This window comes from Centropristis striata, chromosome 19, assembly GCF_030273125.1.
Source record: "Centropristis striata isolate RG_2023a ecotype Rhode Island chromosome 19, C.striata_1.0, whole genome shotgun sequence".
Taxonomy (NCBI): Eukaryota; Metazoa; Chordata; class Actinopteri; order Perciformes; family Serranidae; genus Centropristis; species Centropristis striata.
The window spans coordinates 20,506,193-20,523,406 of NC_081535.1; the positions used below are offsets into that span (position 1 = coordinate 20,506,193).

At 38.3% G+C, this 17,214-nt stretch overlaps 1 protein-coding gene across 2 annotated transcripts; it reads right to left on the reverse strand.

Moving 5' to 3' along the window:
• Positions 1 to 1,255: 1,255 nt before the first annotated feature.
• Positions 1,256 to 17,173, reverse strand: ttc33 (tetratricopeptide repeat domain 33). 2 transcript variants are annotated; one of them, XM_059358576.1, is made up of 5 exons: positions 16,783 to 17,173; positions 16,386 to 16,613; positions 10,555 to 10,636; positions 6,725 to 6,856; positions 1,256 to 2,456 (listed from the first exon to the last, which is right to left on the reverse strand). In XM_059358576.1, the coding sequence occupies exons 2-5, from the start codon at positions 16,610 to 16,612 to the stop codon at positions 2,079 to 2,081; spliced, it is 819 nt and encodes a 272-aa protein (XP_059214559.1). In that variant the 5' UTR covers position 16,613; positions 16,783 to 17,173; the 3' UTR covers positions 1,256 to 2,078. The 2 variants fall into 2 exon arrangements, with proteins under 2 accessions (XP_059214559.1, XP_059214560.1); XM_059358577.1 differs by having other exon boundaries at positions 17,071 to 17,132.
• Positions 17,174 to 17,214: the final 41 nt, after the last annotated feature.

Below are 17,214 nucleotides of genomic sequence, written 5' to 3' on the forward strand. Positions count from 1 at the left end.
GTCTACTTGTGTAGTTATGTCTCGTTGTTCAGTATTTGTATTTAATTAAGATTAATTTGTAGATTTGTTTTCTTTGTCTCTACCATGATGATCTATTCAAAATTAAAGATAACAATTTGTACTGTAATTAGTGTGTAGAAATGTTGAGAACATCATGAGTCCAGTTTAACATTTTTTTGTTTTCATTACACAATAAGATTCTGAATATTGCTACATTTAAAATAAGGATGCGGTTTAATATTTACTAAACAGTTCAGAAGCATGACTTAGCAGAAACCTTAAGTAGTAGTTGTATATTTACATGACCTCCCAGTGGTGCTGACTAACCATAAAAATATGTCCAATGTCTGTTCACATCCATTTTTTTTTAACCCAGTACTTGCAATATCTTGGGATTTCCAGTGGCCCTTTTATAGAAACTCAATTAACTCTATATTTACACTGCCCTACAAAGCTGAGGAGGCTCTCAATTGCTTGAGAGGTGTAACTTGTATCTCCTTTTACATTAAAAAGCATGTTGTGCATCATAAATTAGTGCCCAGAAACCCTGGTGTACTGCAGTTTACCTTCACATCAGTGACTTTGGTTTCTGTGTTGTGAGACAATGATGAAATACAGTATATAATTATAAAGAGCTCAAACAAAAAATGAATAAATGTATTAATGTCTTTACATTCACTATATGCACATTTTTGTTCACATTTGTTCCAACATTTATTTAAAAGGCATAAAAGCAGACGGAAAAAATGATATCTAAATAGTCACCTCTAGTGATTAAATTGTATCTTCAACACACATTTAGGGCAATATTCATTTTATAATCAAACTCCAAAAATGTAAAAGGGTTTTATTATAAACAGAATCACTAATCACTAATTTATCTGAAACAGAAGTTTCGGATCTTACAGTGATGTTAAAGGTAGAATGAGTAGGATTTTCCAAAAAAGAACAATAGAGACTGATTTTTCTATGAGAACAACAGACTCATAGAAAAATCCTCCTTTCCTGGTATTGACACTATAATCGGTGTCATCTTGTGTTTACAAACTGCAACAGACAAATCCTTCTCATTCTGCCTTTAGGTTGTTAGGTTTTTATGCAGTCTGAAAGGATAATTTCACCAGAGAAATTGATTTTCTGCAATGAAAGCTGTTAGAGAGGAAACAGAGGGCTCTCTGAAGCTTGTGGTCTACTGAGTACAAGATAACTACTGGACTTGAAAAGACAACTGCAGGAAACACAGAGAACTATTGCATATTTTGATTTATGTTTATTCACTAATTGACAATTTCCTGAACATACATGCTATTTTCAGCAACACAAACACAGACACATCAAACCTCACACGTCATGGTTACTCAATTATCAGAGATGATATGCATTACAGAAAATGTTGGATCTGGATTTTGTAGCTGAGATAGGAAATCATTTTATTCTGTTTAATCTCTACTGCCTCTCTTTCAGATTTGTATTCATTAGCCTTGAGGATATGAAACAGCTGTAACCCAAATATTTGATTGGGTTTCTTTAACATGTTAGCAGCTTTTAACTGCATCCTATATAGGATAATATGTGTGATTGGAGCTTTATTTGTATTTTCTTGTAAATTATGTCCACTTTGGTATGTCCATTTGATAAAAATCCAAACGAAAAAGCTGCTGATTCGGGCACTGTGAAATTCCTGTTTTTATTGCATTAAATTCCATGAACTCTTTCAAGTGAGTCTTTTGTTTCACAAAGTAGATTGAAATGTAACCACACAGTTTATCAGCTATTAGCTACAGTGAATGTCTTGTCACAACTAGGAGATGCTAAAGTTTATAGCTTTTAAACACGTAAAACTTCCCATGCACATTTAACACAATAAACATTAAAGGGATGGAAAATGCAAAACAACAAAACTCAATTGTCTTTTGTTTTGTTGCATTTAAACCATCACCAAAATGTTTCAGTTCTCACACTTGCATGTGAATTGTTTTTCTTATGCTATAGCTTCACACTCTTGCTGTGGTTTCAGAAATAAAACCATTCAGTCCAAAAAAATGTACCCCGGACAATCAGGACATGCTGAAAGCAATTCAAAGTCCTCTTGCTTTGACAAACTGTTCCTTTGATGGTGTCACTGCTTCCTCTGATCCCCCTTCCCCTGTGAGAACATTTTTTATATTTCCTCCAGCGTCCATGACCACGGTGGTCCTCTTCAGCTCCTCGTAGTGTGTCTGTCGCTCAGCGACTGCCACGCAGGCGGCCAGCACCTCATCAGACTCAAAATCATCATAGTCCTGCTCGAGCTCAGGGGCGTTAATGATCTGTTTTTTGGTCTCCTCCTCTTGCCGAGTTTTCTCCTTGGTTGCTAAAACCTGTTTCTGTAACCTCCGTGCCCACTCGAGGTCATCCTGCCACAGCGTGGGCTCTGATGGGCACAGGTGGATCGCAACCTGGAAGGACCTCACAGCCTACAGGGACAAGGACTGCATGAGCTTGGGATTCAGACACAAGCTTTAAAGGGTGGTCATGAAAGATGGGTGATAGAGAGTTTATACCAGCGTTCCCACAACATCTTAAACATTAAATATAATAACTTTTCAAGGACTTTCCAATTCACTCATATTCAAGGACCCAACACAGCATAATTAAGCATGGACCAATGTTAATTTAATTTTTTTCTAATGAGGACTTGTCAAAGATTCTTCGCACATGATGTGAACTTTTACTGATTTGGTGCAGACTCTGCATCGGGCCATATATATGTCCTGCCCATCTTTAACAAGCCACTCCTGGTATTTACATTTTCCAGGCACAGCTGAAGATTCACTTATCGTTAGCTTTCTCACTTGCTTGCAGCTGTTTAACCTGCATCACTGGACTTCTATCACCAATGCACACATGTGACCATTGCACTTTCCTGAGGCAGGTGGTGCGTAAAACAATGACGTGAGAGACACACATGCAGACAACGGAACAAAGCCTGTTTACTCATGGCAAGTAAAACAAATATTTAAAGAACTTTTCTATATTTGCACAAAAATAAGCACTTTCAATGATCTATCTGTCTGTTTTCCAAAAACATTCATAGCCTTGATGTTTTTCTCTCACATTCACAACTATGAGAACCATGTTATAGTCTCCAACATATTGAATGTTTAGCCTGAACTCTTTCAGGCCTGTTTACAGGTCTGCTGTAATTCTCACAGATGAATGGTAAAACATTGGCATCTGTGCAGCTGAACGAGCAGGTGGGTGCATCATCAGCATGTCAACAAGACAAGACTCTAACATTGCTCGTGCTGTGTGGTGAACAGATTCATGGTTTCATTAAGAAGACATCAATACCTCTCGGCTGACTATGCAGTTGTAGACCGACGTGAGAATTATTGTCCCACTGAACAGAAATACAGCCTCATATCGTTTACGGGACCTGACGTCAAGCTTTAGCTGTGATGCTTTGCAGCCTGTGAAATGGTGAAATAAATCCATCCCCACATGTGGTCTGAGGTGACTAATGAGCTCATAAACCAATCTGGACAGATGTCTTAAATCTGTCATTCTATGACAAATAGTTTTGTAATGGGAGGCCTGTTTTTATATGGTAATTAAACTAATGGATAAATGGAATATGGGTGAACTTGACTCTACCTTAAGAGTTCACAATTAACAACAAATAACACTGACCTACTTATGAATGAATTAGCATGATGGTGGTGAAGTGAGGACAAAACAAGTAAAAGTTACTAAAAGTTAAGTTCATGTGAAGGAGGCCTCCACTCATTTCAAAGAGGAGAGCTACTACACTACCTGTTAAAATGCTGTATCATATGTTCTAAAGCTCAGTAGGAGATTAGTGAAGTTTTCTCAGACATGAATATGAATGAAAGTTTAATTCAGAGAATGCAACTCCTGAAACTGACCTGATGCAACCAGCTGGATCATTTTACTGGAGAAGAAATATGACTCTGCTCTAGTTGTTGGAACTACAATACAAAACACTCATGACAGGAACAGCCGGTTTAATTTTGGTCTGTCATCAAGTTACACACGGAAGTATTGTTAATTATTGACACCTGATAAGACCTGCTGTTGATGAAGTTTGTCATTTGTTTAGTGAATGTTTTGTAAATGTACACTGCTTTCTGCTGATGAGAAAGATAGATGATGGATTCAATAACAGATTTTTGTCAGAGTTTACAGAATCCATGTATTTTGCCAACCAACCTAGTTTTTCACATTCAAACCCTCACGGTAGTTGAGGAGAGCGACACTGTTGTAGGCCGGGGGCGAATAAAACACAGTTGACTACAGTAAAGAAAGGTTGTGCATTTGATCGGGTTTATTTAAGACAATACTGATTTATTAAAATATCTCCTTTGATAACGGGGTAGTCCAGGATCGTATATTTACATCATATAGTAAAGCTATAAGGGTCACGGTGCATGCAGAATACACAATATATATATAGATGCATGGAATGCAGAAGTGCAAGATAACGCCCAGAAACCTTTAGTCATATGCCATCAGCAACATATGCTGAGAACAAGAAGTTGATTGCTCAGTCACACTATGCCAAGCGCAATTAAAATGCCAGAGATGGAAGACCTGCCTGCAGATTCCCAGTCAGCTACACTAGCAACAGAGACAGAGTAGTGTACAAGAAAGAATTCTGTGTGTTGCTCTGCTGTAAGGGATGTGAATGGAAACTTAACTAACATGCTAACACAGAGAGGTGCCTTTAGTGTTTAAATACAGCCAGTGTGAAACTAATTGAAACACTCATCCTCATGCAAATGTTTTAAACGTTTTTGTATTTTTTGAGGCAGCACAAGAGTTGTTTCTCAGTCTTACAGCCTGTCGTGAGCTGTTGCCTTTTGGGAAAGTGTTCCCAAGTGTAAAAGTGCTATTTCAAAGTTACCAGTGGGCAAATGCTACATCAGTCTTTGACACTTGATCTACTGCTTATTAAAACAATAAAAATGAACAGATTCTTATGCATTTGGGGGTTTCCCCAGCACAGAATTGTGAACTTTTTGTATAATTACATTATCCTAAGGATCAGCTAGGACATTTCTTATTGAAGTGCAATAGAAATTGCAGGAGTTCCCCTACAAGTGCTATGTACAGCTAAGAAGAGACATCTTTGACAAGTTCACATGCTAATAAAGACAGCTTAGCGATTGAGTTGCACCTGTTCCCAGTGATACGGTGAACCACTCCTGTTATGAAAATCTAATCCGAAAAACGATAAAAAACTAAAACAAGTATGAACATAATACTTGATTACATTCTCTGTGAAAAAAAGTAACCTCCTTATAAACTTCTTTATGGGAATCTCACTTTAAACCAACTCTGCTTCCAATCTGATGTGGAATGTTTCCCACCTGTAACATAAATAACCTGCAGTGTCAAGTTCCACTGAAACGGTCTGTGACAGATTAACCGCAACAGATTTTTGACTAATGAAACTGTCTGTGCCCAAAACAACATATCAAGTTTGATCTTGATCAGAATGAAGTCTCAAGTCTTTTTTTCCAAAGTAATCCTTGAACAGACAAAATGCCGCAGTAGGCAGATTAACCGGCTCCCTAATGATAATAACGAGGAAGATAAATGGCAACTGAGCTGTCATGCTGCAATATTGTCAATGTCAGTTTCCAATGTTTGTAAAACATTAAGAGAAGCAAAATCAGAAGCTATATGTTTGTTTTATTTGGGTACTTTCCAGGAGTGGGAATTGAAGCAGGGAAGGAAAAGAACAGACTCATGAAAGAGAAAATGGGGAATCACTGCACTTAAATTTGCACAAACAGGCACTACTCAACATGTTGATGCACACAGAGCTCGAAAACTCGACCGAACAAGTCTCGCTAAAAATAGATTTTCTCCTTCCTTCCCAATGGCTTCATTATACAAGCAGGTGTGTCTATATTTGGTTTAGTTTTCGCTCCGGTAACTTTCAACACTTCCCATTGTTGTTTATGGTGCCGTAGGACAGGTCTCTCGTGCTGTGAGTGACATGTGGTGCCATTAGCTGAAGGGTTTCGAAGTTCAGCACTGTTTGCTTGGCTCTAAAACTGGCGAACAGTGTAACTGTGATCCGCGGGTTTCATACACCCACAGGTCCCGGCGTGTTCTGGGGCAATTTAAGCAATCGTCCAACCCTCAGGCGAGTGGGTGTGCTTCGAAGGAGGAACATCGCAGAGGGAGTTTGCAGAAAGTAGTAAACAGAAATAACTGATGTATGTTAACAACCCTTCAAAAGCGAAGACATCACTGATTTATAGTTGGTTAAAAAAAAAAAAAAGTGTAGTTATTTTGCAAAATCAGACTTAAAAAATGAAATGGTGCCATTCCAATGAAGATCATTAGAGGCCGGCAAAGCAAGAGGCACTACTGAGTTAATGTTACTACAGTCTATATGTATATATCCAGCATGAATACTGGGGTGTTTGCACGGGTGAAATGTCACCTTTTTTGACTACAACCACACAATGCATTTGTTTTAATGACTGCAATGAGCACAATCTCGGCCACAACTCATACATCTTCATCTGCAATGAGTAAACAATGTGAAATGTTTTTATTCCTGCTTTCATGACCCCTCCTGATACATTCCTCGATGTTGTAATCACATTTGTTGACAATACTGAACCCAATAGCGGTGAGACAGCTTTTACGAGAATGCCGTATTCTGTTTTGTTTTCATTTTGAGTGCATTGGCAGCTATACTCACCAGGTCCACCTCTCCCAGGTTGAGCTGGGCACGGCCCAGAGTCTGCCAGCCCTCCCACCAAAGTGGGCGGAACTTCACCGCCATTTCTGCTGCCTTGACTGCAGGAAACACTTCCTGTAAGATGGTCAGTACCTGTGAAGAAAGCAGCATGTTTAAAGATTTCTTAGAGCTACCATTACAAATGAACAACAAAAGTGTAATTGGTAAATGGACTGCACTTATGGACTGCTTTTATCCAAAGCGCTTTACACTACAGACTGCGCTCATTCACTCGTTCACACACACATTCATACTGGTGGCAGAGGCTACCCTACAACAGTGCCACCTGCCACCATTGGGAATTCATTCATACACCTATGAATGCAGCATCAGGAGCCATTTGGGGTTCAGTATCTTGCCCAAGGATACTTCGACATGTAGGGCATGGTCAGGGATCGAACCACCGACCTTCCGTTCAGTGGGTGATCCCTCTACCAACTGAGCCACAGCCGCCCCATAATTCTGGATATTGACACAGTATGTGCAAAATAAAAAAACAAAAACAAATCATTGTTCAAGCAAAAAAAAAAATCAATCCTTTTCTGCTTCCAACTCTGTTGTCTCTCAAATGTGAATTGGACGTTTAAAATGTCTCCTTGGAATGTTTGATGAGTGATTTTAAATGGGTTTTTATAATGGATGTGACTCATTCATTATTAGAACACAATGTACAGAAGAAAAAGAAGAAGAACAACAACAACATCACAGTCATGGTCATGAGATTACTTTCTCTAGTTTACTTATCTCTGTTCACATTTGACAGTGTTGCACTGAGTTAATTAACTTTAACATTGCCAGATTGTGCAGAGTCTTATGAACCATCCTTTGTTCGGACACGAAGTAGATAAATGCATGCTTGATTGAAATTATTATTATTCTATGCTGTCATGTTGGAAACAAGCTGCCAAGAAGATTAAACTATTTGCATAACAATCTGTGACAACTAATTTGAGATAAAAAGTTTTTCAAGAGGCTCACTAATTATTGGCAGTGGTGCAGTGTTCTTTTCTGCCTGCGGCTGCGAAAATAACTTCGTATCGCAGCTATGTCTGTCAGAAGATCATACATATGGGAAGAAGTATGTGTCAGGCCAATATACTTTGACAGAACAGCTCTCTGCCAGAATGAGTGTCACAACAGAGTAGACGGTTTCAGTTCATCATCTCCATCATTCACAAGTGTGATTTTGACCAAAATAACCACAGAACTAAAACGACTGAGGAGCTGTTCCAACTTTACAAGAAATTACGATGCAGGAATAGAACCACTTCATGATGAATTTAAATAATTCGGGTAAACTGAACCCAAACCAGATCTTGGTAAAACTTTTATCATCGCCTTGACAGCTATGTTTGATTCATAGGAACGTCCAGTGATAAGCCACTAATTCTCAGAAATATCTGTATCTGAACACTGAGAACCAAAATGGCATGAGAGCTGTAAAACTATTAATATGCATGGAGCAGAGAGTACATTCTTTCTAATGAACTGCAGGAGGCGTCTCCACTGGTTTTTAAAAAAAGGCTGATTGTTTATTTATTACCTCAGTAAACATTTTCGTAATGGTAATAGAAGCATGATGTTCATTTTGTAAATTATAGTCCATGTTTGAGTAAAATAGATGATCAAGCAGGATGTGCTTTAGGGTGTGTACATCTTTCATTGACAGGTTGCACCAAGGTGCACTGAGTAACTAAATTTAAATAGCTGTGACCTTGTTCTTGGGTGTTGTCGGTGTTTTTGCTTTTAGAACTTAGCCTGTTTTTTCCTAGCCAAAATTAGCATCCCAGCTGGTAACTTTGGTATTATATGGTCACTTCTGGCTTCAAAGGGTAGTCCACAAACCAATTGGTCAGGTCACAGTGGCTACATCCATTTCTTTTATACATTCTATGGTTCACACTAATAAATAACCTCAAGACTTTAACACAAGATCTAAAATCGTTTTAATGAACAAAAGGGTCCATGCTCACTATCATCTGAAATCCTTTATATAGCCAGGAAGATGTGGTGACAGTTTTAAAATTGGAGCCAATTTCCTCCAGAACGCACTTCAGTCTGCAATAACAGACATAAAGACTGACAGGGGATGCAATTTGCACAATACTTATCGAGTTAAAATAGGAATAAAGTGATGAGAGCAAGTAAATGAGCAGCATCAGTGTAACCATCCTCGTCATCTGGGCAATTAATGGGAATATGACGAGGCTTAGCCTATTTTCAGCCTGTTAATGAACACTGGTAGGTTAGATGTGCTTTACACATCTTAGTCAAACACATTGGAGCTGAACCTAAGAAAAACGTCTCTGCTTATGTCATGCGTCAAGACAGCCACGGCACAGGGGGAAAAAAATCCCCTTTGTGGTGGTTTTCCAGGCCTGGTCCTCTAATGATTTCCTTCTCAAATATCCTATAATGGATAATATTATATTAGCCATACAGCGGTTATGGCTATAAGGAGAGACGTTATTGTGTTAGTTGACATAAATAAGAAATAATGGAGTCTGTCTGTCTACCTCCTGTGGTTTCTCTACTTTTTCCAAATATATAGGAACCATTTATCCAAAGATGCCTATGTTAGAAGAAAAGGAAGAGCAGCTGAGGATTGAAAGCAAAATAAGAGTCACAACACCATTGACCCACATAAAGAGGAAGTGAAAGGGACAAAAGAAAGAACAAGGAAATGGAGCTAAAAAGCAAAAGCATTCAAACTGCTGGGAACATACTGCACACTTCTAGTTCTGTCATCACCACACTGATATCCAGCTTAAAAGCATACCAGAGTGGCAGCTGAAAGAGGGTCTTTGTGGCCATCATGGCTGATAAATAACCACACATTTCAAAACCAAAGGACATGAGCAGAATATGTTTTCAATTATCCTAACAGTTGTTGCAAGTATCTAATGCAATTATTTTCATGGTATATCCAAAACAAAGAAGCTTTCAGATATATCATCATACCCAGATGTAAACCTACACCCACAAACTCTAAAGGCAGCTGTTGGACTGCATCACATTGAAGACATGCTTATACTGCAGCAGGAAACAGCAGAAACTGTGGTTGAAGCAACTCTAAAGACGATAAAGTCTGGCAAGTCTTGCTGCTTAGGGGCTAGGCTTTCTCTCACTATCTCCACAACTGCCAGTTGTTAGTTGTATTATGGGGAATACAGGTGCCATGATTTCACAAGGAGGACTATTGGATAAAACTAAAAAATACTCACTGCTTTTGAACTTTTTTTTTTAAACTGTCCTCCATAGATCTGACCATTTCATAGGATACAAGGCAACCTCTGGGGCAGTAAAGTGAATGCAATGCAGAAGAACCTGCAATCCTCCAAATGGCCAGCAGGGGGCGACTATACTGGTTTAAAAAAAAGTCCAATTGTATACAGATCTATGAGAAAATTACATTACTTCTCACTAGATTTTTTTACCTTAGAAAAACATTTTTCTAATAAGTCTTCTTCAACATAGCATGATGTTCATTTGTAAATTATGGTCCCATTCAGAGTAAAATAGACAATAATGCAGGGTATGCTGTGGCTACCTTGTGGCTGACAAGACATTACCATGGCAAACTGTATAAATTACCCTTTCACAGTATATTTTCAGATCATGAAAGTTAATTGTAACATTTGTGACCATGAAGTCGCCTAAAAATGTCTTGGTGTGCTATTTTAAGACACTCTTTAACATTTTTTAACCTATCCTTTGAAGATAAATAGTAGTAGGCATCATGGGTATGGGGAGAAAAAAAGTCAAGAGTAAAATATAGATTCAGAAAATACCTGAGACTTCATCTCGTACAGCAGTGGGTTGTCCGGAGTCAGCTGAATGGCCTCATCCAACTTCTTTATAGCCTCCCAGTGCCTAGAGAAAACACACAACATGGGGATTAATTACACGAAAAGATTGTATTTACAGCATCATAAACCACAATCTGCCTGCTTCTGGTGCACTGTAAACTGCAATGTGATATACAACTAAACAGACATCATGCATCTGAATTATTTACAGTGCATGAATGTTTGTCAACTGCAATCTAAAAGGTACCCAAAGCTATCAACACCTTACACAGACAACAGACAATCTTGCACTACACAGAGTTAAACATGGCTTTGTGTTAGCTTTGGCTGATGTTCAATTCTTAGATAATCCAGCGCTGAAACATGACAGACTCAAATAGACAATCACATAAAGCGATGAAATCGGTCTCCGTCTCCTCCCTGAGATTTGATATATGTTATGTAACCTAACACAGGGCCACATGTTTGTTCAGTGGATATCATGAAGTCCTTTTTCCCTGGTAAACTTTGCGGTTGCTTTTTACAGAGAAGTCCAAGCTGCCCTGATCACGTCTTTCCATTCTTGCATACAACTCCTTCAAAGCTTTAGATAAATAGACTATTATGAAGCATCGCTGAGTCATATTTCAGTAAGTATTACCTTGTGTTTTATGCATTTTACTTAAATAAAAAGTGACTGAAGTGAAAAATTAGGTTGCAAATCAAACTCTTCCCAAGAAAACCTGTTTGGTAGTCACTTTCTTATCTGAGATAGCGAGATTGGCTACATGCTCAGCCATGCAAAGAGGAAAATAAACAGGATTTGCATAAATTTGGGCAGAAGTCACTCTGCCGTCTCACACCAATGTAGTCAATCGGTCTGTTTGGCACAGATATGTTTACAAGGGCAGACACATTTTTGGGGAACTTCAGAAGCAGATATTCACTTCTTTAAGACACTGAATGGAAACATGAATATGCCCATGAATGCTTACTCCAACAACCCTCTCCTCCTCAAGTCAATATTTACTCAAGAATAATTTGATTAGGCTTATATAGACAAAGGCTTGTAAGGATTATAAAGTGAAATCCTGGGTTTAAACAATACAATGTCAATGTCGTCACATCTGCATCTTTAATAGCTTTATGAAGAAGGATATTCTTAAAAATTTGAAAGGAATTAAAATATCTGATCAGTTATAAGCCCCAGTCAGAATCAAGCATGAGAAAATATATACCACTTCCATTTATCAGATAGGGGAGTGAGGAAATGGAACTAGCGCAATGTAGAAATCTTACCGACATATGAGGCAAAAGACACTGCAAAATCATGTGAGGAAATTAGGCAATAAGCAATACACCACATGAAGCCTGTGAGCTAAAAACAACTCCTCTACTTATATCACATCTCTGTACATCAGTCAAAGTAAGGGCAGAAAGGGAAGTGAGATAAATAGAAGGTGGCAATCACTGGAAAGATGCCAGTGCACACTCTCTGTTGATCAGAGAAAGGGGTTGAGGAAACAAGTGGTGATAATGGCAAAACTAAACTAATCTACCCCCCAAATCTAAAAACCATACCTTCGGAAGATGTTGCACATTTGAAATATCCCCCATGAGCCAGATCACATCTTGCAAACTCAGTGTTGGTTTGAAAAACATTGACTCAGCAGGGCAGCTGGAAGCTGAACAAATCAGTTAACTATGCAGAGTATTTAGATGATGCTGTGACTTGCTGCCTCAAGAAAACTCCCACACTTCCAGAACAACTGAATAAACTAGCTGTTAAAGAAATAAAGTGAGGCATGACTTTGCAACTGCATGACTCACTTGTTAACCTCAGTGTCTTTAAGAAATTTGAAGATGTTTCTAAAATAATTGCCTTGTTTCTTTTTCAGTTTGGACAGGTTCAAGCTGTCATTTGAGTGAAGAAATATACGACCTATTTAAGAAGGTAAGTAAACCGCCCACTGAGCCAATATATCGTCTAAAGAAATGCATTGTTTGTGGACCACAGGTTGACAGCTTCGAGTTTGGCCTTTTGGCCATTGTCGTCTTGTTTATTTTTTTATGCCAGAAGTAACCATATTTGAAAAAGAGACTGGATCTGACTGAGAACCACAGGACACTATGCACACCCACTTATACTGCCAACCTGACTGCACCTGCCTCTCACTTACACTGTCCAAAGTCACTGGTAACAAAGTTATCTTCCATTAGGTCAACAGATGATGCCATGAGTCCAACATCATGATTTAAAAGCCCTGGTCATGGCAATGATGGCTTTAATTGCCATTAAGTAACAACTCTCTTTAACACTCCTCAAGTCCAAAAATATGGGACATATGGAACTTAATAAAAACCAAATGCAATGATTTGCAAATGCTTTGCAACCTACATATAATTGAAAACAGTACAAATACGAGACATAAATGTTCTCATCGGGAAACTTTGGATTTTTGTGTAGGGATCTGAGAATAAGATCAATAGAAAAAAAGGCAACCCTATTATTTTTTTGTTTACTTTTCACATTTGTTTTGGTTACTTGGTTACTACTCACTTGGTTCAGTGGAGCTTAAATATTTACTGCCATTTCAAATACAGGCCGCTAGGGGCACTAATCGCGCGGGTGATAAAGAGTTGCATACAGCACACAAATTATGAATAAATCCTTCTTGTTGTGAAGTGAACGTCAACTTGTGCGTTCTCCTATTCTTTATCACAGGTTATTAAATTGGTCGTAAATGGAGTGCACATTACAGACTTTAAGAGTATAAAATGTTGCCATGAGATAGTTTGCACATGCTGGTAAAAATGAAGCAGTGTTATAAGAGATTTTTGTTGTTATTAGAGATTTGCGTGTGTATGCTAACTTGCTAATGCTAGCGGACCTGTATAAAGTGGAGAATTAGGAGGGAAAACTTACCCAAGGACCAGTGTGCTTCCGTAATCACTTTTTCACTTAATTTAACATGCACTTATGAAACGGTTTTCATTTATTATGACAGATACTGGTTTAAATCACTGTTAATAGGTATAGTTGGGGTTTATTGCCAAACAACCAGAAATGCTGTCGTAATATTGTGTGTTGAATTCATATTGGTTGGAAGTGAATGTGAGAGAGAGATGTGCCATTTAAAGAACACTGTCATTGAGATTTTGCTGTAATTTGATGAATATTGTGTTCCAGAGTAAACTGTAAATGTCTTTCATACAAAATAACAGAGTATTACTGGCGCATCAGAGATTAAGCAATTTCATGTTATCACATTTCATAAGGTTGTATTGGTAGTATTGCGTTTAAAAACTGTTGTTAAAGACAGTTGTTACATTTCATGGATACCGTGAAAAAGACAATAAGTTAAAATACCAAACTTACATTTTTGGTTTGTGAATGTTATTTAAAAGTGAACATGGCTACAATAATTCTGCAAAATGGGATTGTAAAAAGGTTAAATAAGCCTCACTGAATGATTTGTTTATTGTTGAATGTGAAGAGACTGTTATGACTCTAGCTTAGTGATGCTATGGCCATGTTTTGAAACCTGAAGTATGATTTTGAAAAGAAGAATAAATCCTTCTTGTGAAGTGAACTTCAGCTTGTGTGTTCTCCTATTCTTTATCACAGCACGGCATCTTCACACGAGTAAGGAAAAAAAAACAACAGTTGCCCTCTGACCCTGATGTTAGAGAGGCAACATTTGCATTGTGTTTTTATTTACATTTAAGACAGCGTCCAAACTTTTTGGAATCAGGGTTACATCAATGTTTCAAAGATTGCTTTTGCAACTGAAGGCGGACACTAGGCTTTCATTTGTCCCAAAATAAAGTTTGATCGAATCAAAAGTAAAGAAGAATTAATTCTTGCTAACTAATTTATGTAATGAGAAACCTCCTCCCCCAACAACAATATTATCATGATCATGACTACATTTGGTAAAACTTTGGTAATTGCGAGAGTACTGGAAAGAAGGCCTAATTGTGACTTGTGACCCTAGTAAATATACATAATAATATAGAGAAATTTAGAGAAACAACCAAAAGTTGCATAAAACCTCTTCCTTCACCGGGCCACCCACTGCACACTGACTCCTGACTCAACAGGAGATTGAGATCACAAACAGGTACTAGAAGAGCTCTTGAATTACATCAGGAGCATCTAAACCTTGGTAACTACAGACTGACATCAGAGGTCAATGTTGTCAGAGGAGAAAAAAAATTCCTGACCTCCCCGACCAGACACCATCTCAAACCCCTGAACAGCTATTATGCAGCAGCAAAGCATCATTTCCCTGGCAAAATCCACTTTCTCCTCACAAATACAATTACAGGCAGTCACTGAGGGCAACAGTATTACATCTCCTGGACTGAGGGGGGTTTCACAAAGTGATGTTTATTTGGCTAAAAAGGTCAGTTATGATGGAAGACATATCAGATAACTGTTCTTGAAGTAGGATTTTGTTTTCTAACATTTGTGTCCATAAAATAAAACCACCCTACTTCATACAGTCCATGGCCTAGACCAGAGGTAAGGTGTGTGTGGTGTGTGTGTGTGTGTGTGTGTGTGTGTGTGTGTGTGTGTGTGTGTGTGTGCAAAACTGAATCCTCTTAATCTTCTACATTGCCAAAGTGCTGGAACTCTTTTTTATTCATCATAATGACATTTGCTACTACTATCCGTAATATTTAAGTGGGTGCTAGAGTAGACTGTAGAAGCAATGTAAACCTTTTTTTTTTTAATCGCTTTCTCTTTGAAATGCTCCATGTTTTTCTATTACCCCTGTACTTAAATATAGTTTGACAGGCCTGAGGGCCAGCTTTTCCCATGGCCAAAATAGAAATTACTGTAGTAAAACCCATTTAATGAGCCCATCCTGAGAGAAATACAGCTCTTTTGCTTTTCCAAATGTATACAACATATGATTGCAGACACCAAAATGTACCTTGTACTTTCACCAAAAAAGCCATTAATAAAAAATAAAAAAAGCTAAAGCTTTTAATGTCTTTAAGTTGGCTGTGCCTTTGAAATACAAAATGTATTGAATGTTTATCTTTGTAGGCATGTAAGAAAACTGCCATTGGTCTGTGTGCTCTGTACAATGGTGCCCTCCCTTGGAGGATTTAAATATTACAAGTCCTTAGTCATTGGCAGAGCTAACCTCCTTGAGGCTACTCTGTAGATAACATATGATCAACCAAAATCATATTGTAAATCTGGAAATGATGTTATCCTTATTACACACTTTTCTCCCTCCTTTCTCACAGTACATTTACTTATTGCTTGTTCCTATCAGATCCTGCTTTATAGGATGAGGATCTCATGGTTCACTGACTGGTAATAACTTTCTCTGGACAGTATGATTAAGTGTGATTAAGCCCTTGCTATCCAATTCAGTAGTGCACATAAAGAATCCAGCAGAATATAGACAGGAAGCCCTTATCTTACAATAAAATAAGATTCAATTCGTAATCCTGCTTGCTATAAAACTGGCACAGAGTTTGGAAAATGTCTTTCAAAGGAAATAATAGCTTGTTTGTTCAGCAACCGTCATTCTCAAAGTAACAGGTGAGTAAATATCCAGTGCCTAGGATTTCACAGTACACTGCATTTTTCTAGTGATTGAGTTACAATGAGCAAACTCCTAAATAATCCCAACACCCACTCAAGGACAAATGGTTCTTTGTATATTTTACGTCTCTGTACAAGCAATTCAACAAAGGGGTTACAAAATTGACCGAATAATAGATGTTTGTATGTCTTTGTGTTAATTATAAATCCATCACTGACATGATGTTCTCACAGCAAACGTCCAGCTGTAAACAGTATTCCTCACCTGCCATGCTCAGCCAGCATTGCACCTTCATCCTTCAGCCTCTTGCTCTTGGCTGCACAGTCCTCCAGCAAGACCTCCCGCCGTCGTTTGATGGCGTGCAACCAGTCCACCTCATCATCCTGACTTGATCCAGCATCTTCAGACTTCTGTGCCTCAGCCTCAAACTGCTGCACCGCTGACTTTGAAACCTTCTCCCCAACTTTTCTCTTCCAGCCAAATGAAGCCATCCTGCAGGGGGAAATAAATGGGATGGGTGGTAGGTTACTCACTATATGTCCAGATATCTTATCTGACATTAGCATGCACTCTGGAAACTCCGAGTCTTTTATTTTGAAATATCAGAAAATATTGCTATATTTTAGCGTATTGTTACTATCTGATAGCCCGTGTAGCTTACCAAGCAATTTAGCGGCTACTGTTAGGCGTCTCTCCTATGTTAGCACAGTGCATTTAACTATTTGTTCAACAAAAACAACAGTAAAACGAGTTAATAAACAAAAAAAACCCCTGTCACAACAACGCTAGCTAACGTTAGCCATAATAATCTAGCTAACACCTGTCCACACTCCTGATACGAATACGTTTGCTCACACAAAGTTACACTTGGTTTAATTTTTGGAGTTACATATTACAATTGCATTTGTTATTTTAAGACTGTGAAAATATGTTCAATAGCTACACGCACAGAAGTCTACAGCTTTCGATTGGCGACACTAGACAGCTAACGGAAGCTAACGGCTAGCCATATTTAGTAACCCGGATGCTGTGGGAATGTTTACATCGGCTCTTAAAGAAACACGAACCTTATTTTAGTTGAGAAACTAACACG